The sequence below is a fragment of the Canis lupus genome, chromosome 7 (assembly GCF_003254725.2).
Source record: "Canis lupus dingo isolate Sandy chromosome 7, ASM325472v2, whole genome shotgun sequence".
In the NCBI taxonomy this organism is placed as follows: domain Eukaryota; kingdom Metazoa; phylum Chordata; class Mammalia; order Carnivora; family Canidae; genus Canis; species Canis lupus.
The window spans coordinates 37,187,975-37,211,658 of NC_064249.1; the positions used below are offsets into that span (position 1 = coordinate 37,187,975).

General features: G+C 41.9%; 1 protein-coding gene across 1 annotated transcript in view; it reads right to left on the bottom strand.

The window, feature by feature from the left end:
• The window catches only part of LOC112648157 (kinesin-like protein KIF28P), a 58,917-nt gene that overhangs the window by 16,739 nt on the left and 18,494 nt on the right, over positions 1-23,684 (bottom strand). Inside the window, exons 6-11 of the mRNA XM_049112976.1 lie at positions 17,645-17,869; positions 9,853-10,007; positions 6,043-6,154; positions 4,463-4,530; positions 2,498-2,607; positions 932-1,053 (exon numbers count right to left, since the gene is read on the bottom strand). Of these exons, the coding sequence (XP_048968933.1) occupies positions 932-1,053; positions 2,498-2,607; positions 4,463-4,530; positions 6,043-6,154; positions 9,853-10,007; positions 17,645-17,869 (792 nt within the window). The remainder of the gene's footprint in view (positions 1-931; positions 1,054-2,497; positions 2,608-4,462; positions 4,531-6,042; positions 6,155-9,852; positions 10,008-17,644; positions 17,870-23,684) is intronic.

Here is a 23,684-nt window from a genome sequence, read left to right on the forward strand (position 1 = left end):
AATCTGGCTCGTTCTGCCTTGGGCCTCCACTAAACCTGCTACCCTACATCTCATGCTTCCCACATCCTGCTGGTGAGCTCACTGGTAATCAGGCACAGAGGACAAAATGTGGCATGTAGTACTCTCTCCTGGTCACCTGACTGCGTCTCCTCCCTGAGTACAGTATTGATTAGTATTGGGCTTATAGAGGATTCGCAGTCAATTAGAACTAGACTACACTGAGCATGCACATGGAAAGCCTTTAAATCTTGAAATTCCGCTAAAGGGTAAGGAGGGTAAGAATCTTTTCCGTTGTTACTGTCTACACTTCTAGAATCTTTGGGCCCTAACTCAACCTAGCCTCCTGGGGCTGCAGACCTGACCCCACTGCACTCCCCCAGTCTGAGGCTCACCTCCATTCCAGGCTTCATAAGCCTTTCAGGAGCCAGCCTGGACCTCTGCCACTGCTCCCAAAGTGCTCTGAGTCTGGCCCATGACTTGAAGTTTGTGCAGAACCTGTGGCTGCAGGGGGTCGGGTCATGGCGGGAGTGGGCTGTGGATGGGGGCCAAGAGGGTATCTCCCTAACCCACCTACGAAATTCACATCGATCCGATTCACACAATCCGATCCCGGCAGCAAATGCCAAGGAGATACCATGGTTCAGGGGCACACCACACGGTCCCCAGAAGACAGTCCTCAAATTCTCCCCAAACTGTAATTATCAACAGCCTTGGATCTACCTTCAGCCTTACTCATCAACCCTCTTGGCTTCCTTCCTTCTCGTCCCTGTCAACAGCAGTGATGGGAGTCATTTGTCACATATTACACGCCACATCTCACATACTACACACATTCACTGGAAAAAGCAGTCCAGGCAGCCGTGTGTGTCTGGGAACGGGGTGAGGCTCCCGCCAGGTGTCGGCCTCTGCAGGTGGAGGCAGTGAAGCTCACCTGGGCAATGGCCAGGTACTGCTGCTGCCACTCCTCCCGAGCCTGCTCCAGCTGGTGTGCCCAGGTCACCTGGCCGGTCTGCTGTCCGAGGCTCTGATCTGCCAGGAGGCAGGCCGGCAGCTCTGAAAGGGGGGAGGTACTTAAGCGACGGGTCTGCAGTATCAAGGGTGAGGAGCAGAATAACTATAATAAGACTTGACTCCTTCCTCAGCCCAAACTGGGGACTGAGCAGAGTGGGAAATTGTGCTGTGCTTACCTGTGAAGAAGAAATCCCTTGGCCATTTCTACAAAGAGTGCTATCATCTTAGTTCATAGGGTCCTAGAGCAAGAAGGCCTTGTATTGGAAGACGCAGGAAGCTCAATATTCTATTTTTCATTTGCGTAGGCATGTGACTGGGGGGAGGCACGTCCTCCCCCATAGACCATTTTTACAGGGAATTCCTGTAAGGCCAGGGCACTCAGGGGGAATCAGACTCAGGTGGCTTCCTGCATATTTTGTGTCTGTGCTTATGAACAGTGGGCATTTGATGCTATGTTCAGGTCATTATCTGGCACGTCCAGTTCATGATGACGCAAAGATTTGGGACTAAGCAGAATCAGGCGTGTAGCAGCCGTAGGCACTGCCTCTAATGTAGGAAGCGCTTTGCTGGGAAGTCTCTGTGTGTCAGGACGTGGGAGTCTGGACATATGCCAGGTGGAGCACCACCCGCCCTGCCCCCAGGCAGCCCGGTGTGCGCGTGCATGCATGTGCACAGAAGTGCTGGAGTCAGAAACGGCTGCCGCTACCTTCGAGCTGCTCCGGAGCAAGGGAGCCCTGCTGGCAGGGCTGGGTGCCAGGGTGCATGGTGGCTGGAGCTCATACTCCCTTAACAAGCATTAAACACCAAGGGTTTGGACCATCTGATATTGCTGTTTTCATGCTAAACACTTTCACCAATTTTATTTCCCCAGTTTTATAATTTGCCTTTTTTTGGGGGGGGAGGGTCCATCCCATTTTAAGTGATTAATAAGCATATTTATATATGCCTCCGTGCTGCCCCCGGAAATCTGAGGCCTTAATTCAAAGCACAGTGGGACACCTTGAGCTCTACTGCTGGCCTTGTGGTTTAATGGGCCTGGTGATGCTCACCAGGTGACGCTACCATGCAGGTAGGGGTGGGCCACTAAGGCTTCTGGAGATGCAAACATCATTGAACTGCATCAGGCCATCAGTAGAACAAATGTCAGACAGCCACCATGCAATTCCGGGAAGATCCTCAAGAGTAGTCTTGGCAGAAACAATGGCTTCGGGATAAAAATGGCAATAAAAATGAGACTAAAGTGACCTTCTAGAAAGAGCAGGGCCATTATTACAACAGCACGTGAATCTGCATTTGCCTCCAAAATAAAGTGTTTTTCCCCAAGGCCAGGGCCCAAATGTTCCCAGAGGCTGCCCTGGGCTGGACTAAGGCTCCAGTGACTTTAAGCAGGTGTTTTCCCCTCAAGCCCCAGGCTGAGCCTGCAGTTGATCCTTCCCTCCATCCCACTGCTGGCCTGGTCCAGGCACTGACTCCAGACTCAGTTTACCTGCCATTCTGGAATTTCCGCGTGCAAGCAGAACTTTGTTGTTCTCCGCCTCTGCCTCTCTCATCAGCATTGAGGTGTTGACCACAGCTTTGTTCTGGATCTTTTTAGCCCTTCCATGTTCAAAGAGGAACACATGATCAGGCCCTGGACCCCTTGCAGAGCACTGGCCAGAAACCCGCAGAGTGGGAGCCTTTCAGCTGGGGTGATTTCAGGCTCCACTATGTCGGGTTCCAGTGAACCATTAAGGCCAAAAGGGACTTAAGGGGCATCCATGGCTCAGATAAACATGAGCAGCTCCTCTGGACCCACAGCCCCACACTGATGTGTCCTGGGCCCTGAACGCATGGTTCTAACCCAGCCCTGGAGGTGCCCCTTGCTGCTCTGCATGTGCCTCAAGTGAGCAGGGTCTTGATGGTTAACTCTTACACTGCCTCTAGTACCCCGCAGGAGATGTGGGACACCCCCAAATATTGCATGGGACGAACTCACGTTCACACACATTACTGACTTGCTCTGCCTCTGAAATCAGAATTTAACAGGGAACCCTGTGTTGTTGTTTACTATCTCTGACCACCTTCCTCCTTTCCCTGAGGAAGAGAGGGTTTCCAAGCCTTGCTCCCACGTCATACAGCCTGTGGCAGATTTGGGATCAGAGCCCAGGACTCTGTGTGCTCCTTCATGTGCATCACGTAGTCTCTCACATGAAATCTCCTGGCCACAGATTTGTATCTGATAAGCAGAGAGATAAAATTGACCTAAAGATCTGATCTTGTGGTCCAGATGCTGCCAGACATCTGCTGGTGTAACACATCTTGAGGCTGTACAGTGTAGGAAGACGCTAGTATGTGTCCCTGAAATGCAAGAGCTCCCTCCCTGAGTCGGGGCCAGAGGGAAGTAGTCACTACTTAGTAGCACAGAAACAGCTGTGGTTTTGAGCATCCACCATGTGTCAGGCAGTTTGTGCTGATCTCCTGTGTTCTTCACCTTAACTCTGATGAGAAGTCGCCTCTCTCGATATGGGATGTGGCCAAGGGTTGGGGAGGGAGAGTGTCTTGCCTGAGTTTACATGGCTGGTAGGGCCAGATCCTGACTGACATGCAAGCCCATAGGCTGACGAGTGACACATTACAGCAGGCGAAGGAGTTTCATTTCACTTGCAGCTCCAGCTTCCTGGAACGCGGGCCTGAGAATTCCAAGCTCCCATCTGAACCTGACAGATGAGTCTCTGTGGTGGATTCTCAGTGTCTGCTGTGTGAAAGGGAGGGAGGAGTGGTGGTGGCGTGTGGCTTCTGCCCTGCTTAGAAGTTCCCTTGCCTTGGACCCTCATCTTTTTCAAAAGGGTCAGGAGAAGCAGGATCCAGATGCCTGCCTCCTGCCAGGACTAAGTGTGTGGACTTGCTTCCCTGGCCCCATTGGATAGAAGGAACCTGGTGAGGGTGGACCCTCCCTGGGAAGAGAGATACCAGTGACTGTCAAGCCTACTCTGAAGAGTATAATCTGTCTGTGTGGAGGCCTGGAGAAGTGAGAATGAGCTCAGGGAAAGCCGCACCTGCAGAGCTGGAGGGTGGGTGCCAGCCCGGGAGTCGCCTCGCACATACTCACCTTCTCCTATCATTAGCATAAAAGTCCCTTGCCTGCTACTACACAATACCCGTGGGCCGTGTAACAAAGGGAGAGATATGTGAAAGGCCATGCTATTTGGAAACACAGGGAGACTGATGCCAATCACATCAGGATTGGGATCAATTCTCCTTCATTGATCTGAGTCCATGGTGCCTCTCCCATGCAGAGCTGGAATGACCGAGTGATAGGCCAGGAGGGCACCACGTCCCCAGAAATCATTCTGTTCAGCCTTCTCCTGGACCTCTTCCCCAACCACCAACCCATTGGGTACAAGAGTCCTGGAAGAAGCTGACATGTTTACAACTGAGAGCCACTAGGGATAGTAAATATTCATAACCGTACCTTTCAGCATATCTTAACGTGGACAACGTTTCTTCATAGCAGATGTCAGCAGGACTTATGGCTGCTATCTGTAAAGAAAAACATTCCTTCTGGGTTGTGTGATTTTATAGGGGTTTATTGTTGTAGATATTATACAGCTGACGTTCATAGAGTATCTTGTGATTTACAGTATCGTTCAAGATTTTCAACTCTGAAAACACATACAACACACCTTTACAGCCTATACTCCTCCCCTCCTCCCCATACACACACACACATACACACACACACACCCTGAGGCTCAAAGAAAAATCACATGCTTGAGGTCACCCACAGGACCATGGGAAGACCTGAGCCTGGAACCAACCCTGACAGGGTTAATTGTTCCAGAATTCAAATGAGAAAGCAAGCTGAGGTGCACTAGAGGGAACACAGCTGCCCTAGTGGCAGTGCGTAATCTATGGAACTGGAGATCACAATCCAGAGCACGAGGGCCCGGGGAATAACCCTTCCCCTTGGTTTAGCCCTGTGGCTTTTAAGGCTCATTCGTTTTTGTCCTTTGAACAGCAACATTTTCAAGGGAATACTGTTAGCATCTTGTCTTTAGAAATAAAGCACAGGAGGTGTTAGGATAATTGTACTGGAAATGGGATTGGAGCCACAGAGGATCTAGTGCTTGGATGTTGGCTTTTCAGATTCTCTTTTGAGTCACCCCCAACCTCTTCTCAACTACATCTTTTTCTGTCAAAGTGTTGTAGTGCCCGAGTTGGGACCTTATCCTGCAGACCTGGAAGTCCGGCCCTCTTCAGGCATTTGCACAGACCTGCTCAGACCCGTTACTTGACTTTGTAGTCTAACATTCTGAGCATCTTATGGGCACTTTTTTTCCAGGTTCTTGGGGGATGTCCCACTGAGACCCACAGGCCCTGACAGACAACCAGAAAAAATTGAAAATATTTGTAAAGGCTTAGGCAAGATTCAGTGATAGAAAGTAAGGACATCTTATGCTGTGAATTTGGGAGACAGTGCATAGAACAAGCCCTGAAGTGAGCATTTCTCTCCCAATGGGGACAGCAGATTGGAGGCAGGACGAGTTTACCTGGTTTTGTTCCTTCTCACACCTGCAGTGAAGAGCCGAGAATTTTAACACATTCTACATTGGACCCACTTGGCAAACATTCAATAGTAAGTCTCAAGTCTTTGCTAAGATGACACAGTTCATCTCCTCTGTAATTAAATACCTGCCTCATGACTCACACATAGTCAAACTGATTTCTAGTCTTGCCGTGAAATGACCACTGATTTAGAATAGTACAACATTATCAGTGTTATTTGAAAAGCTGTATGTTTTTCTCTGATAATAATAGTAACATATGTTCCTTGTTGAGAACCTAAAAACTGCAGAAAAGAATAATTAAATTATTAAAATGAGCAATATTTGAACATCGTAGGAGAAAGAGTTCCAGGAGTCACGAGACATGTAGGAATGTGCTGCTAAATGTAAAATGCGGCACTGTAGTACACCAAGCATAACAATAATAACAATGACAACAGCAGCAACAGCGGAATCAGTCTCACATGTTGTAAGAAAGTCACTTTACCAAAGTAGTTCTGCTGTTGCCGCCCAGAGCTGGCTGCAGCAGTTTGGTCAGAACAGAATCTCTGTAGGGAATGTGCAAGACTTTCTTCCCCATGGCTGCATCAGCTAGAGCACTGGATGAAAAAGAAAATACAAAACAAGAGATTAAAAAAATATATGTTGAGAAGAAATTTGCCTCCCTGGGAATAAGCCAGAAACACCCCCATCCCCTCTTTGGCCCCATAAACCTAAGACATGGCTCTAAAGAATATTAACCAATTGAGACACCTTCTGTACAAAGATGCCAAAGCAAGACAGCTAACCACATGAGCCACTGGCTCAGTCTCTGAACTCAGCCCTGGAAAGAGACCATGACAGATAGTGGGAAGCTGATCTGAAGAAGGAACACACTAAACTTTGTGAGGAGACCCAAAGAGCCTGCAGGCTACTGTAAATCTGTGTATTAGAGGAGTTTCTGGAAAGAAGAGGGTGGCCAGCTAGCAGCGTAAAGGCCAGAATGGAGACTGGGTTGAAGTCCTCTTCTTGCTTTTCTCTCACACTGCCTTCAGAAGAGCACATAAACTTAGGACCCTGTATGACAACACACCAGAGAAAGCATGAATAACTGTGTCAGTCCCCACCCCACTCCAGCCACTGCAAAGACAGTGGTGTTGTCATTGATGAGAGACTGATGAAAGTGGGAAGGAAGAGGGAAGCAATCCCATCTGTGGGAAATTATAATTACCAACAGTGACAAGAAATCTATAAAGTTATTTTAGCAGATTTGTAAAAGAAACAAAATGATCTTCTAGAAAGAAATACAGTAATTGAAATGAAAAATACAATGGACAGGTTTTTATTTTTAAGATTTATTTATTTATTTATTTATTTATTTATTTATTTATTTATGATAGACACATAGAGAGAGAGAGAGAGAGAGAGAGGCAGAGACACAGGAGGAGAGAGAAGCAGGCTCCTTGCCGGGAGCCCGACGTGGGACTCGATCTGGGGACTCCAGGATCGCCCCCTGGGCCAAAGGCAGGCGCCAAACCACTGCGACACCCAGGGATCCCCACAATGGACACGTTTAACAGCAAGTTAGACACTTATAATTGGAATTAGTGAGTGATCCCTGGGTGGCTCAGCAGTTTGGTGCCTGCCTTTGGCTCATGGCATGATCCTGGAGTCCTGGGATCGAGTCCCGCGTCAGGCTCCCTGCACGGAGCCTGCTTCTCCCTCTGTTGTCTCTGCCTCTCTCTCGAATAAATAAATAAAATCTTAAAAAAAAAAGAAAAAACCCAACCCTGGAATTAGTGAACTAGATGGTTCAAAAGAGATCAACAAGATTGCAGCCTGGAGACACGGAGATGGGAAGCAAGCAAGGAAGGTTGAGTCACGGAGGATAGTGTGAGAAGATTTAAATGGTCTAGTTGAAATTCCAGAAAAGAAGAGGGAAAATGGGCACAGACAGTATATGAGATGTAATGGGTGAGAATTTCCCAATACTGATAAAAATCTTTAATCTATATATATAGAACTATGGAGGACAGGGAATTCCAAGCAGAATTAATAAATTCACACTCAAATGCAACATAATGAAACTGGAGAACATCAAAACAAAAGAGCTTAGGGGATGCCTGGGTGGCTCAGGAGTTGAGTGCCTACCTTCAGCTCAGGGAGTGATCCCAGAGTTCTGGGATTGAGTTCCACATCAGGCTCCCTACAGGGAGCCTGCTTCTCCCTCTACCTATGTCTCTGCCTCTCTGTGTCTCTCATGAATAAATAAAGTTTAAAAACAAAAGAGCTTAAAAGCAGCTGGAGGAGGGCAAGATAAACTATCTTCAAGAAAATAGCAATTAAACCACCAGGAGAAAGCAGGAGACTGTAACCTTAATGAGCTGAAGAAAATACTGCACATCTATAACTTTAAACCCAGCCAAACTGCCTTCTGAGAATGAGGTGAAATAAAAAAATTTCAACCAAAAAACAGAAATTGCCATCAGCAGGTGATCACTGAAGGAAATTCTACAGAATCTACTTCCACCAAGAGGAGACCGATTTTAGCAACTCTGAGGTTTAAGAAGGAGCAAATAAATTAAAAAATGAAAATTGTGTAAAATAGAAATAATAATGTCTTTTAGGATTAGAGAAGAATAGAATTAACATACACATCAACAATCACAAATATAGGATGGAAATCCTTGTATTATTCAGGAAGAGGATAAAGCCTTTATTACTAACTAGACTTTGACCAGTTGAACAGATTAAAAAGCTAAATAATAAAATATACTGGATTTTGGTCTATGACAGAGGTAGCATAGAAAATCCGCTGGGGAACGGAGGCACTATTCAACAAGTCTAACTGGAAAAAGTGGTAATCTGTAAGGAAAAAAAATAAGGAAAATGATGCCTACCTTACACTACACACCGAAGTCAACTCCGGATGGATAAGAAATTAAGCAAAATGTAGGGAGACAGCTTTTTTTTTTTTTTGTATATATTTTTTAATTGGAGTTCTGTATGCCAACATATAGCGTAACACCCAGTGCTCATCCTGTCAAGTGCCCCCCTCAGTGAGGAGACAGCTTTTGGATTCTACTTTTCTTAAACAAGCCATAAAAAATGCAAAACAAAAATCATTATCATGATTTCTGCTCATCAGTAAACACCTTAAAGTGAAAAAACAAGCTACCTTTTGGGAGAAGATATTACTACATACCTGAGAAAGACTAATAAAAAATATGTAAAGGACACCTAAAAATCAATATATACAAGAGTGTTCATAGTAACACTATTCATAATAGTCAAAACCTGGATACAAATGAAATATCCATCAATAAGAGAATGGAGAGGCAGCCTGGGTGGCTCAGCGGTTTAGCACCACCTTCCCGCCAGGGTGTGATCCTGGGGACTCGGGATCAAGTCCCACGTCGGGGTCTGTGCATGGGGCCTGCTTCTCCCTCTGCCTGTGTCTCTGCCTCTCTCTCTGTGTCTCCCATAAATAAATAAATAAATAAATAAATAAATAAATAAATAAATAAATAAATAAATGGATAAATGAATTGTGGTAAATTCCTACAATGGAATCTTATACAGCAATGAGAAAGAACTAATACACTACATAAGAAACACGGTTTAGTCTCACAGACACAGTCCTTAGTGAATGAAGCCAAATGCAAAAGATAGTGACCTCTTTATAAATGGTCACATTTAGATGAAAATCAATATAGTTAGGCAAAATCAATTATTAGTGGCAAAGATCAATTTCTTTTGGTGGGAATAAAAGCTAGGAGGAGGGTACGAGGGAGCTTTCTGGATTTTGGAAATGTTTTGTTATCTTGAACTGGGTAGTAATTACATAGATATATGCATATAAAAATTCACTGAGCTGAACATTTAAGATTTGTGTACTTCACGTAATTTATACTTTGATCACTTAAAAAAGAACAAGATCCAAAAGACAGTATAATATTTACCCTTTTTGTACATTTTCAAAAATGAATGCCACTAACTAATAATATTCACAAGTGATAAAGCAAGGGTAAGAGAAGAAAGGAAGTGAGGGACAGAGGGACAATAAGCAAAATTCAAGATGGCGGTTGCCTCCAAGGGAAGCATAGCAGAGAAATACCAACTGTTTCTTGGGTTGGGTGGTGACTTTACTAGTGTTTTTAGTTTTATTAAAAACTAGTAAGTTTAAAACATATAGGAGGACCAGGCATGAACCAATGATGACAGTGGGTCTTGAACCAAGGGTTTATGATCAATCTGATTTTGTATTTCTGAAATTATTTTTATGGTGGAAATAAATACCCATGCACCAATTATTTACCTGATAACAATTCCTAAATTGGTTAAACTTAAGTTAACTCGTGATCCTTCCCTCAGTCTATCTCCTTCAGATCCTGAAGATTTTTGTCTTTCACTTCCTGCTAAATCCACTAAATTAATACTGGATTGCTTGGTGAGGTCTCTGTCTAGGAAAACCTGTAGAAAAGTGCCATAAATCATGTTATTAGAGTGGTAGTAGGCTACCTATAAAGTTAATCCAGTTCACACTTTAAAATATTTTTTCTAATTGTACTTTACATTCAAAAATATATAATAAAACTTACAAATTAAAAGGCTACCTTGGGGGTGCCTGGGTGGCTCAGTCAGTTAGGTATCTGACTCTTCTTTTTTTAAAAGATAGTATTTATTTATTTGACAGAGAGAGAGCACAAGTAGGCAGAGTGGCAGGCAGAGGGAGAGGGAGAAGCAGGCTCCCTGCTGAGCACAGAGCCGGATGTGGGGCTCAATCCCAGGACCCTAGGACCAGGACCCTGGGATCACAACCTGAGCCAAAGGCAGGCACTTAACTGACTGAACCACCCAGATGCCCCAAGTGTCCAACTCTTGATTTTGGTTCAAGTCATGATCTCAGGATCGTGAGATCAAGTCCCTTGTCAGACTATGTGCTGGGCATGGAGCCAGCTTAAGATTCTCTCTCTCTACTTCTGTACTGCCTCCCTCCCCCTGCTCACTCTCTTCTCTCTCTCTCTCTCTCTCTATATATATATATATATATACATAAAAAAAGGCCATCTTCTTTACAATGACATTTCACAATAATACATCGCCAGGCCCAAATGTCTTAGTTGCTCCTTCTCAATTTTGCAAAGCTATTTCCAGTGGTATATTAGATACCAATTAATTCTCTAGTATTTCTGTGATCAAACATTTTAAATAGAAAATACTGGGAAATCTGCAAAATAAGTAACTGTTCAGGACAGTGTGGTCATGCAGGGAAGGGAAAAGAATGTGGATTTTAGAATGTGACAGACCCCCTCACTGGTTACATAACCATAATTCTTTGTAGAATTTCAACTATTTCGGTTGGAAAACAGGGATCATAGCATATTATTGGAGTGTTAGGAGGGTAACAGATAAGAGAAGTCATGGTTCCAACCATGGTTGGCATACAGTAACAGATATTAATATTATTACTGATAGCAGGAAGCACAGTGTGACACTAGATCTCTACACACATTTTTCCAGTGGATTTCTTCCCTTGCCTCTAAAACATTAAGTTATAAAAATAGCAAGGCAAACCATATACAAGTTTTATGAGTGTTACTAACATTGTAAAATCATCTGAGTAGTACTTAAAGTTAATAAATTCTTTATTTTTTTACTTAAATCATTTATTTATTTATTTATTTATTTATTTATTTATTTATTTATTTATTTATTTATTTATGGGAGAGCACACGTGCATATACAAGCAGGGTTGGGGGGCAGAGAGAGTGAACAAGCAAAGGGAGGGTAAGAGGGAGAGAGAGAGAGAGAGAGAGAGAGAGAGAGAGAGAATCTTAAGCAGACTATCCACGAGTGTGGAGCTGCACATGGGGCTCAATCTCATGACCCTGAAATCATGTCCTGAGCTGAAACCAACAATCAGGTGCTTAACTAACTGGGCCACCTGGGTGCCCTTATATTTTTACTTTTAATCAAAGGGCAGTTTACATAAAACATTACATTAGTTTCAGGTGTGCAACATAGTGATTTGGCAATTATATAATTTACAAAATGCTCACCATGATGAGTGGAGTTATCATCTGTCACCATACAATGTCATTACAATATTACTGACTGTATTCCCTATGCTGTACTTTTCATCCCTGTGACTTATTTTGTTAACTAAAGGTTTGTACATCTTACTTGCCTTCACCTGTTTCACCCATCTTTCCAAACTCTCCCTACTGGCAACCACCAGTTCTCTGTATCTATGAGTCTGTTTCTATTTGTGTGAGTTTGTTCTTTGTCTTATGTTTTAAGATTCCACATACAAGTGAAGTAATGTGGTATTTTTCTTTCTCTGATTTATTTCACTTAGCATAATACCCTATAGGCCCTTCCATATTGTACTGAAAGGCAATATTTCATTCTTTTTTAAAGCTAAGTAATATTTCATTGGGTATATATACCATATGGTATTATTAGACACTTAGATTGTTTCTTTTTTCTTCTTTCTTTCTTTTTTAGATTTTATTTATTTATGAGAGAGAGAGAGAGGTGGGGTGGCTGAGACAGAAAGAGAAGCTGGCTCCCCACAGAGCAGGGAGCCTGATGTGGGACTTGATCCCAGGACCCTGGGATCACAGCTTGAGCCAAAGGCAGATGTTAAATGGACTGAGCTACTCAGGTGCTCCACTTAGGTTGTTTCTATATCTTGGCTATGGTAAATAAATAGAGGTGCATATATCTTTTTGATTTAGTGTTATCATTTTCTATCTATCATTTGAGTAAGTAATTCAGCAGTGGAATTACTGGATCATCATGGTATTTCTATTTTTAATTTTTTGAAGAGCCTCCACACTGTTTTCCATGGTGGCTGCACCAATTTTCATTCCCATCAACAGTGCACAAGGATTTCCCTTTCTCTACATCCTAGCCAACACTCGTTATTTCTTGTGTTTGGATTTTAGCCACTCTGACAGGTGGGAGGTGGTATCTTATGATTTTGATTTGCATTTCCCTGATGATGAGTGATGTTGGGCATCTTTTCATGTGTCTGTATGTCTTCTTTGGGACAATGTCCATTCAGATTCTTTGTCCAATTTTTAAGTCAAATTGTTTTTTATTTTGTTTTTTTGATGTTCATAAATTCTTTTTCCTTTTCTTTTTTTTTTTTTTTTGATGTTCATAAATTCTTTATGTATCTTGGATACTAACCCCTTACTGGATATGTCATTTGCAAATATCTTCTCCCATTCTGTAGGCTGCCTTTCCATTATGTGGATGGGGTCCTTTGCTGTGCAAAAGCTTTTTATTTTGATGTAGTCCCAGCTATTTATTTTTGGTTTTGCTTCCCTTGTCTGAGGAGATAGATCCAGAAAAATATTGCTAAGACTGTTATCTGAGTATTTACTGCCTATGTTTTCTTTTTTTTAAAACATAGATTCGGTTATCACTTTTAGATCTTTAATCAATTTTGCATTTATTGTTGTGTATGGTGTTAAAAAGTGTTCTAGTTTCATTATTTTGCACATAGCTGGCCAGCTTTCCCAACACCATTTATTGAAGAGACTGTCTTTTCTCCCATTGTATATTATTTCCTTTGTTGTAGATTAATTGACCATAAAAGCATGGGTTTACTTCTGGGCTCTCTATTCTGTTCCATTCATCTACATGTCTGTTTCTGTGCCAGTACCATACTTGTTTACTATAGCTTTGTAGTATAGTTTGAAATCTGGGATTACAATTCCTCCAGTTTTATTCCTCTTTCTCAAGGTTGCCTTGGCTATTTGGAGTCTTTTGTGGTTCCATACAAATTCTAGGATTATTTGTTTTACAAAAAAAAAGTACTATTGATATTTTGATGGGGGTTGCATTGAATCTGTGGCTCACCTTGGGTACTATAGACATTTTAACAATATTTGTTCTTCCAACCTACGAGCATGGAATGTCTCTCCATTTATTTGTTTCTTCTTCAGTTTCTTTTATCAATGTCATGGTTTTCAGAGGATATTTCTTTTACTACCTTGGTTAAATTTATTCCTGTGTATTTTATTCTTTCTAAAAGAATTGTAAATGGAATTAATTTCTCTTTCTGCTAGTTCATTATTAATGCATAGAAATAGAAATATACAGATTATTGTGTATTAATTTTATATCCTGAAACTTTACTGATTTCATTTATTAGTTCTAATAGTTTTTTTTTTGGTAGTCTTTAGAGTATTCTGTGTATAGTATCATTTTACTGCAAATAATGAAATTTTTACTTCTTCTTCACTTATTTGGATGCCTTTTCCATGTCTGATCACCTCATTGCTTTGGTTAGGACTTCCAGTATTGTGTTGGATAAAAGTGGCAAGAATGCACATCCTTGCCTTTTTCCTCATCTTGGAAGAAAAGCTGTTAGTTTTTCACTATCGAGTATGATGCTGGCTGTGAGTTTGGCACATGTGGATTTTTTTAGACACATTGAGATGTTCCCCTTAAATCTACTTTGTTGAGAGTTTTCACCGTGAACACATGTTTTGTCAAATGCTTTTATCTGCATCTGTTAGGATAATGATATGACTTTTTATCCTTCATTTTGTTAATGTGGTGCATCACATTTGATTGATTTGCAAATATTGACCCCTCTTTACATCCCTGCAATAAATCCCAATTGATATATGGGGGAGGATACTTTTAATGTATTGCTGAATTTGGTTTCTTGAAGATTTTTGCATCTATATTCATCAGGGATATTGATCTGTAATTTTCTTTTTTCATCAGCATATTTCTAGTCTCATAATGTGAATTTGGAAGTTTTCTTTCCTCTCCCATATTTTGGAATAGTTTGAAAGGATATTAACACTTCTTTAAATGTTTGGTAGAGGGACACCTGCGTGACTCAGTTGGTTGAGTGTTTGATTCTCCATTTCCATTCAGGTCATGATCTCACAGTTGTGAGTTGAAGCCCCATATCAGGCTCCATGCTCAGTAGACAGTATGCTTGAGATTCTCTCCCTCTCCCCCCTTCCCAATCATGTTCATTCTCACACATGAGCTCTCTCTCTCTCTCTCTCTCTCAATCTCAATCTCTCTCTCTAAAATAAATAAATAAATCTTTAAAAAAATAAATAAAATAAATGTTTGGTATAATTCATCTGTGAAGCTATCTGGTCCTGTACTTTTGTTTGTTGGGAGTTCTTTGATTATGAATTCACTTTTGTTACTAGTAATTATTCTGATCAGATTTTCTATTTCTTCCTGATTCAGACTTGGAAGATTGTTTCTAGGAGTTTATCTATTTCTTCTAGATTGTCCAATTTGTTGGTGTATAATCTTTTCTGGTAGTCTCTTCTAATCCTATTTGCTTTTCTTTCGCTGCCCTTTAGATGTTCCTTTTATTATTAATTTTTTTAAATTTTTATTTATTTATTTATGATAGTCACACACAGAGAGAGAGAGAGAGGCAGAGACACAGGCAGAGGGAGAAGCAGGCTCCATGCAGGGAGCCCGACGTGGGATTCGATCCCGGGTCGCCAGGATCGCGCCCTGGGCCAAAGGCAGGCGCCAAACCACTGTGCCACCCAGGGATCCCTTATTATTAATTTTTGACATTTTAATTATTAAGTGTCTTGGTGTAGACCTCCTTGAGTTCTTTTTGTTTGGGGCTCTCTGTGATTCCTGGACCTGGATGTCTGTTTTCTTCCCAAGGGTTAGGGAAGTTTTTAGCTATTATTTCTTCAAAAAAAGTTTTTTACGCCTTTCTCTCTCTCCTCTCTTTCTGGGACCCAAAGAATGCAAATGTTATTATGTTGGATGTTGACCCAAAAGTCTCACAACCTATGCTCATTTTAAAATTCTTGTTTTTTTAAATTGCTCTTCAGCTGGGTACTTTCCACCACCCTGTTTTCCAGATTGCTGATCTGTTGTTCTGTGTCCTCCAATCTGCTGTTGATTCCTCCTAGTGTCTGATTTTTCATTTCAGTTATTGAACTACTCAGCTATGATTGGTTCTTTTTATATTTCTCTTTGTTGGAATTCTCACTGAGCTCATCCACTCTTCTCTCTAGTCTGCAGAGCACCCTATCATTTGAACTCTTTATCAAGCAGATTACTAATCTCCATTTTATTTAGTTCTTTTCCTGATGTTTTGTCTCATTTTTTTGTTTGGAATGTATTTTTTTGTCTCCTCATTTTGTCTGACTCTTTGTTTCTATGTACTAAGTAGGTTAACTATGTCTCCTGGTCCTGACAGTAGTGGCCTTGTGTAGAAGGCATTATGTGGGTCCAGCAACACAACCCCCCCACCCAGTCAGCACAACCAGGCACTTCAGGGATGTCTGTTGTGTGAGCTGTGTGCACCTCCTGTGTAACTGCTATGACCATTGCAGGTATAGTGGTGGGTAGAGCTGGCTCCCAGAACAGCTTGCTGAGAGACCTGACTGTAGCTGCTACAGGTGTGCTGGTGGTCAAGACTGGCTCCTCTCCTCCTTGGGACAGGAGTCTCTTTGGAGGGGTGCTTCTAGGGGTGGGTGGGTTTATCCACAGAGAAACACTAAGGCAGGGCAAACAGTGTTAAAAAGATGGATGTAAAGTGTCAGAACTGGCTCCTGCAAGGACTGACTGGTAAGGCTGAAGGAGATCAAGAAAAATAGCACCTGCCAGCACTCTTATTCCTTGAGAAAGTTCCTATAGATCTCTGATCCTCTGGCACATGCCCTAAAATTAGTCAATAAATCTTCTTCATGTATAACCTAGGCACTTTTTAAACTACTGCTTTTCTCCTGGGTCTCATAGTGTATGTAGGAGCATGTAGTATGTTGACCCTTTGAGGGACTCTCAGTTTCTTATAGCTCTTCATCTCTCCCAGAGTTGAGTCGACTAATTTTCAAAGCCCGACGTGGTAGGGCTTGTCTTCCTGGTGCACAGTCTCCAGGGCAGGGGGTGCCTGATGTAAAGCTTGATATCCTTACTCAAGAAATACCTTGGTACCTGTGATATCCTTCAGGCTTTGAGGGTCACTGTGCCTGTGGTTTGATTTCCAGCTAGCTCTCTGCCCCTCCTACTCTTTTCTGTCTTTAGTTGTGGAAGAGCTGTTCTTTCAGTCTCCAGAATGAGTTGGATCATGTGTAATTGTTGCCTCTGTGTGTCGGTGGAAGGAGGTGAGCTCAGAGCCCTCTCTGCCATCTTCTCAGTCATCCTCCAAAGTTCTTTAAAATGTAGGTTCTTCTCTAAGCTTCCTGGCATTCTTGCAGGATTGCCATTTGTCTTATTTTACAGACTAGGATGCTGAGACTAAGGATGAATAAGTTATTTCCCAAAGTTCCAAAGCTGGTAAACAAAGAGTCAGGTAGAGTTCAGTGTTTTCCCATTATTCCTGGTTAGAGCAGGGTAATCTTCATTTATTACCATTTTACCTATTACTAGGGCTGTGGCTTTGGGAACAGAGATGGTGAAATCATAGTTTTTTTTTAAGATTTTATTTATTTATTCATAGAGATGCAGGGAGAAAGAGAGGCAGAGACACAAGCAGGCTCCATGCAGAGAGCTCAACATGGGACTCCATCCAGGGTCTCCAGATCACGCCCTCGGCTGCAGGTGGCGCAAAATCGCTGCACCACCAGGGCTGCCCGATGGTGAAATCATAGTTAACTGTACTATTTACTCAGGCTTTGTAAATACCTTTTTCTGAATCAAACTGGTGATGATCTATAGTTTACTAGTTTACTGATATCTACCAAGAAGTATGGAGGAGAAAAATGTGCTCAGTTTTGTGAAAAAAATCTAGTTAATGGAGAGTTATATGGATTAGCTAGTTTCAAAGACTTTATCTTGCTACTTCCAAGTATCAGAAAGGTAGTTCAGTATCTGGTGGTTCTCTAGGCTCGTGGATCTGAAAGCTGATCATCATCATCCTGGGGAGCCTGGGTGGAGCAGGGATGTGGGGAGGTAGGAAAAGAGCAAGTACCTCACTTTCTCCTGTTTCTGACTCCATAGCCCATGGTTGGAAGTAGCCACCTTAACCTGTAGGTCAAATCTGAAAGGATTCCATAGTATTCACCAACTCATCATGCCACTGGGAACCCTTCCCATGGACCACGCTTGGTGGGAAACTGAGACAGTGGCCTTCCCTTGAGTCTCACCTGCTTGAACTGAATGGTAATGACCATATGAGACCGACTGCTGCTGGCATTCATGTTGGTCGATGCTGTAGTCCTTATCTTTGTCCCTTGTTCCATCAGCCTTTCAATCTGTGCATAGTTCTCACAGGGCACTGACTTCAGGCCGTCCACATAAAAGCCCAGCTGTTGATCTTCTCTCACTTTTAGTCTCTCAGGTTTCTTGGTTCTAGATAGCAAGTCTCTTATCTATGGAAAAAAGAATAAATAATGTAAACTTCAGAAAGGCAGGGATTTCTTTTTATTTCACTGTTAGATCTCTACCTAGAATATGTTAAATGCTCAATAAAAACTTATTAGATGAATGAATAAATGTTAATTATCTGTAGGTATTAGACAAGCCCATAATTTAGGTAATAAATGAGGGAAGGGCACTTGGGTGGCTCAGGTCATGATCCCAGGGTCCTGGGATGGAGCCCCACGATGGGTTCCCTGCTCAGCGGGAAGTCTGCCTCTTCCTCTCCCTCTGCCCCTCTCCCTGCTCATGCTCTCTCTGTTTTTCTCAAATAAATAAATAAATAAATAAATAAAATCTTTAAAAAAAGAAATAGGGGAATGACAAGAGGGAAACCTGTTGTAATTAGTGATGTAAGCATAATTTTAAAAAATTCAGTTCTAGTATTTTCTAGTATCTGGAGCACTCTAATCAGCCTGTGAACTCCCTTTGGGTGGGACCAGGGCTTTTTACTAGTGAATCCTGACATAGTTCCTGACATAGAAGAGGCACTCAGTGAATGATTTTTGACAGGACAGTGTAACCAGAGCTAGGCTAACAAATAATGTTTAGTATGTTGCATGTAGGATGCTGCAGAGCTGCTTCTGCAGCATGATAAAATATTGGAATAGGTATGTATAGGTGTCTGGCTTTCAAAAGGTGCTTCTAAAACATTTGTGCTTGAAACCCTTATTCTCTTCTTTTTTAAAAAAATACTTTATTTATTCATTCATGAGAATACACAGAGAGGAGAGAGAGAGAGACAGAGACACAGGCAGAGGGAGAAGCAGGCTCCATGCAGGGAGCCCAACATGGGACTCGATCCCGGGTCTCCAGGATCACGCCCCAGGCCAAAGGCAGCACTAAACCGCCGAGCCACCCGGGCTGCCCCCTTATTCTCTTCTTGACATAAACATTTGCCTAGGAATCTTGCTAACCATTTTATTTGATTACCAATTCCTTTGTGGATATTATAAAAATACATTATCCTAGCCCCTCTCTGAATTATAACAAATTCAACAAATTATAACAAATTCAACAAGTTATAACAAATTATAACTTCATTATAAATGAAGTCTTATTTTACTGAAAACAGTGATAAATGAAAATAAAAATAAATATTAGATAGTAACATTCTAAGTACCTAATATAAGCAGAAGGCATGATCTGCCTAGATGAGATCATGCTCCCATAAATGCCACCATTTTGAACTCTACTTCCAAGGGAAACTGATTCAATCCAAACAGTATTTGCTATAGTCAAACCTAACAAGAGAATATGGGTGATTCTTTGGATCTCATTATCAGAGATTTGTGAGATGTCCCACCTAGACCTTGGCTTTGGGTGAAAGCCCATGTTGCCTCTCACCCAAGAAAAGCTACTTCTGATAAGGCCAAGTAGATCCTACTGTGGGATTCTGTAGAGTCATAGACCCCAGAGGGGCGGTTGGTGTTATATGGTGCAGAGATATCTAGACTGGGAACCTGAAAACCTGGATTCTTAGTCCTGGTTCTGCCTCTAACCTGGGAGTGCTTTGGAAAATCTCTTACTTTTCCAGTGCTCATAATAGGAGGGGATGGATTCAATTATCTCTGAGACTTCCCCCAGCTCTGGTATTCTATGGCCTTACATCCTAGAGCCAAGGCAAGATCACAGATTGAAACTCGGTCAAGCCAAACTAAGACAGTGGACAGACGGTGCCAGAGATAAGGAGACATCAAAACAGAGACAACTTTTGACATAAATAGGAAGCCTTTCCTCTAATGTAGAGAGTGTGGGAGGGGGCACCTAAGGCTGAAGATGGGACTGGATATGGCTTATCAGAAAAAAGGTAAGTAGATTTATTGGGATAGAGTAGAAGTGTGGGGGCCCAGAGACAAGGTTGGATCCTGGTGCCAGGACCCTCCAGGTTGTGCCTGGAGATCAAAATTTGTGACTGTCACAAGACTTTCTTCACTCACTAGGGCTTTGCTGAGAATCCCCTAACTCTGCCTCTATTTGGTACACCCTCAAATCCAACTTCACTCTGCTGCTAGAGAACTCTTCTAGAATCCCAATCTGATTATCTGATTTCCCTGTAAAACCCTCCACTGATTCTCCACTGCCTCCAGGACAAAGGTCTGTTACTTTTTGGTAGAACTTATCTTGAGCTTCATCTCCTGACATCCCTGCCATGTATACAACTCTGGCTACACAGCATACTGACTATTGCTTTAAATGCCATGCACTTTCCTGTACTTTTGGACTGGTCAAAATGAATCCTGCCCAAAGTGCCCCTAGGTGTGCCTCCAGCCCTCTTGCTGCCTCACCAAACTCATATATATTTCTTGAGGTCCAGTCTAAGTCCAGCATTGACCAATGTGGCCCAACATTCCAGGTAGTCATGGATTCCCTTCTCTCCCTTGCTCTTCACCATTCATGCCACACATGTAATACATCACTGTCTGGAGAGGGTGTTGTAGTGCCCACAAGACTCCTCCATGGTAGGAATTAAGTCTTGGGATTAACCCATTCTCAGAGTCTGGTATGATGTCTAAAACATTATAAATACCTGATAAACTACACTTCAGTTGACTGTTGAAATACTTACTGAGAAAATACCAGAGACTCAAGGAATATGAGAAATGGAAAGTTTCTTAGAATGTCAGATGTTCTTATTTTAGAGATGAAGAAACAGAGTTCAGACAGAGTATCATCATAAACAGATATGAGTAGGAGGACCACACTGAGATGTCCACCAGAACTTGGTAACAAAGGAAATTAAATTGTCCTTGTAAAGTTATTGGTATGAGATAAAGGAGCCATATTGTCTTCTGACCTTTAGCAACTTGAAAGAAATAGAAACTTAATCAGTGACCTTAGCATAAGAACTCATTTGGAACTCACAACTATATGGTCAATTAATCTTCAACAAAGCAGGAAAGAATATCCAGTCGGAAAAAGACAGTCTCTTCAACAATTAGTGTTGGGAAAATTGGACAGCAGCATGCAGAAGAATGAAACTGGACCACTTTCTTACATGATACTCAAAAATAAATTCAAGATGGATTAAAGAAATAAGTGTGATAAAGGAAGGCATCAAAATCCTAGAGGAGAACACAGGCAATAACCTCTTTGACACAGGCCATAGCAACTTCTTTCTAGATATGTCTCCCGAGGCAAGGGAAACAAAAGCAAAAATAAATGACTGGGACTTCATCAAAATAAAAAGCTTCTGTATGTCAAAGGAAACAAAATTAAAAAGCAACCTACAGAATGGGAGAAGATATTTACAAATGACATATCGGAGGGTTAGTATCCAAAATATATAAAGAACTTATAAAACTCAACAACTCAAAAACAAATAATCCAATTTTTAAAGGGACAGAAGACATGAAAAGACATTTCTCCAAAGAAGATATGCAGATAGCCAACAGACACATGGAAAGATGCTCAACTTCACTCATCATCAGAGAAATGCAAATCAAAACCACAATGAGATACTGCCTCATAACTGTCAGAATGGCTAACATCCAAAACACAAAAAATAACAAGTGTTGATGAGGATGTGGAGGAAGGGGAGCCCTCTGAACCTGTTGGTGGGAAGGCAAACTGGTGCAGCCACTCTGGAGAACAGTAGGGAGGTTCCTCAAAAGTTAAAAATAGAGCTACCCTATGACCCAGCAATCACACTATGGGATATTCACCCAAAGAATATGACAACACTAATTCAAAGGGATACATGCACCCTGATGTTTATTGCAGTATTATCTGCAACAGCCAAATTAGGGAAGCAGTGCAAGTTTCCATCAACTGATGAATGGGTAAAGAGGATGTAGTATGTATACACAATGGAATATTACTCAGTCATAAAATGGCATTTACTTGCCATTTGCAATGGTGTGGATAGAGCTAGAAAGTATTATGCCAAGCGAAATAAGCCATTCAGAGAAAGACAAATACCATACGATTTCACTCATATGTTGAACTTAAGAAACAAACAAAAGAGCAAAGCAAAAATAAAGAGAGAAATCAAGAAAACAGACTCTTAACTCTAGGAACACTCTGCTGGTCACCAGAGGGGAGGTGGGTGGGGGGATGGAGGAAAGAGGGATTAAGGAGTGCACCTGTTGTAATGAGCACTGGGTGATGTAGGGAAGGGTTAAATCACTATATTATACACCTGAAGCTAATATAACACTATATGGTAACTAATTGGAATTTAAATAAAAACTTAAAAAATTTGAATTTACTATCAACCTACAATGGTAATAAATGACACATGAAAGAACGTAAGAAACAAAATGGATATTTTTTTCAAAATGGATATTTTATTTCCTTGATATAAAGAGAAAAACACTGACAGATTTATTCCTTTAATAATATTTATTTAAGAATGATTAAGCACAGAATGCCTGGGTGGCTCACTGGTTGAGCGTCTGCCTTTGGCTCAGGTTGTGATGCTTGGGTCCTGGGATCCAGTCCTGCATCGGGCTCCCTGTAGGGAGCCTGCTTCTCCCTCTGCCTATATCTCTGCCTCTCTCTGTGTGTCTCTCATGAATAAATAAATAAATAAAATCTTTTTTAAAAAAGAGGAATGATTAAGTGCAAGGGTTTGGATAGTGTTTGGGTTTACACAAAAACTTTCAGGATATGTCTCTTATAAGAAATTCACGGTTTTAGATACCTTTGTTAATTCATACACTCAGTGAATATTCGGGAGCACCTATTCTAAACCTACAAGTGTGTTGAGTATTGAGAGGGTATTTCCTATAGAAATGTGTTCACAAGGACAGGCAAATTGTGGCATGAGTGCTCAGTTCAGGCAGCCCCCTGTTTTTGTATGATCCTTGACATAAGAACATTCTCCACATTTTTAAATGACTGCAAAAAATCAAAAAGAAGAATATTTTGTGACATGGGAAAATGGATAAGAAGAATAAGGGAAGAGAAATGCAGCTGAAATTAAATTTCCTGACAACTTGAAACCCACTGATAAACCCTGAGGCATGCAGAGTGTGGCAATCCCCAGGGAACCATGGCCACCTTACTGGTGATGTTTCATTAGAGACCAAAAGCAACCTTGACAATAGCCAGCCAGCCCTCCAAGGTCCTGAAGGCCTTATTTCTAACAGGCACCAATTCCTTAGATACCTACACTGTCCCTAACCCCCTGGTCCCATGTCAAAAATGATGTGAAATTGAAGTTTCAGTGTCCTAGTAGAGTTTCACTGGTGCACCACCACATCCATCACTCATGCATCATTTGTGCCATGAGGGCAGAAGTGAATAGTTGCAGCAGAAACCATCTGGCCATGGGATGCCTGGGTGGCTCAGTGGTTAAGCATCTGTCTTCTGCTCAGGTTGTGATCCCGGGGTTGTAGGATCAAGTCCCACATCAGGCTCCCCACGGAGAGCCTGCTTCTCTCTCTGCCTATGTCTCTGCCTCTCTCTCTGTATCTCTCATGAATGAATAAATAAAATAAAATCTTTAAAAAAGAAAGAAACCATCTGGCCCTTTAAAAATAAAGTTGGCCACCTCCTCTACTCTACTGGCAGACCAAGGTCAACTGCCTCAAGATGGATAGGGTAGCTGACCCTGGAGCTGCCCTTGCAAGGGCAGAGAAGGGTAGATGTGGGAAAGAATGACATGTTCTGGAAAGGAAGGAGTTTCTGGGGCTGAAGGATAGTATGGAGATAAAGGGACAAGGAAAATAAATAAATAAATAAAATAAAATAAAATAAAATAAAATAAATAAAAATAAAGAAACAAGGAAGGGAGCCGGAGAGACAGATTAGGGCTGTAGTCAA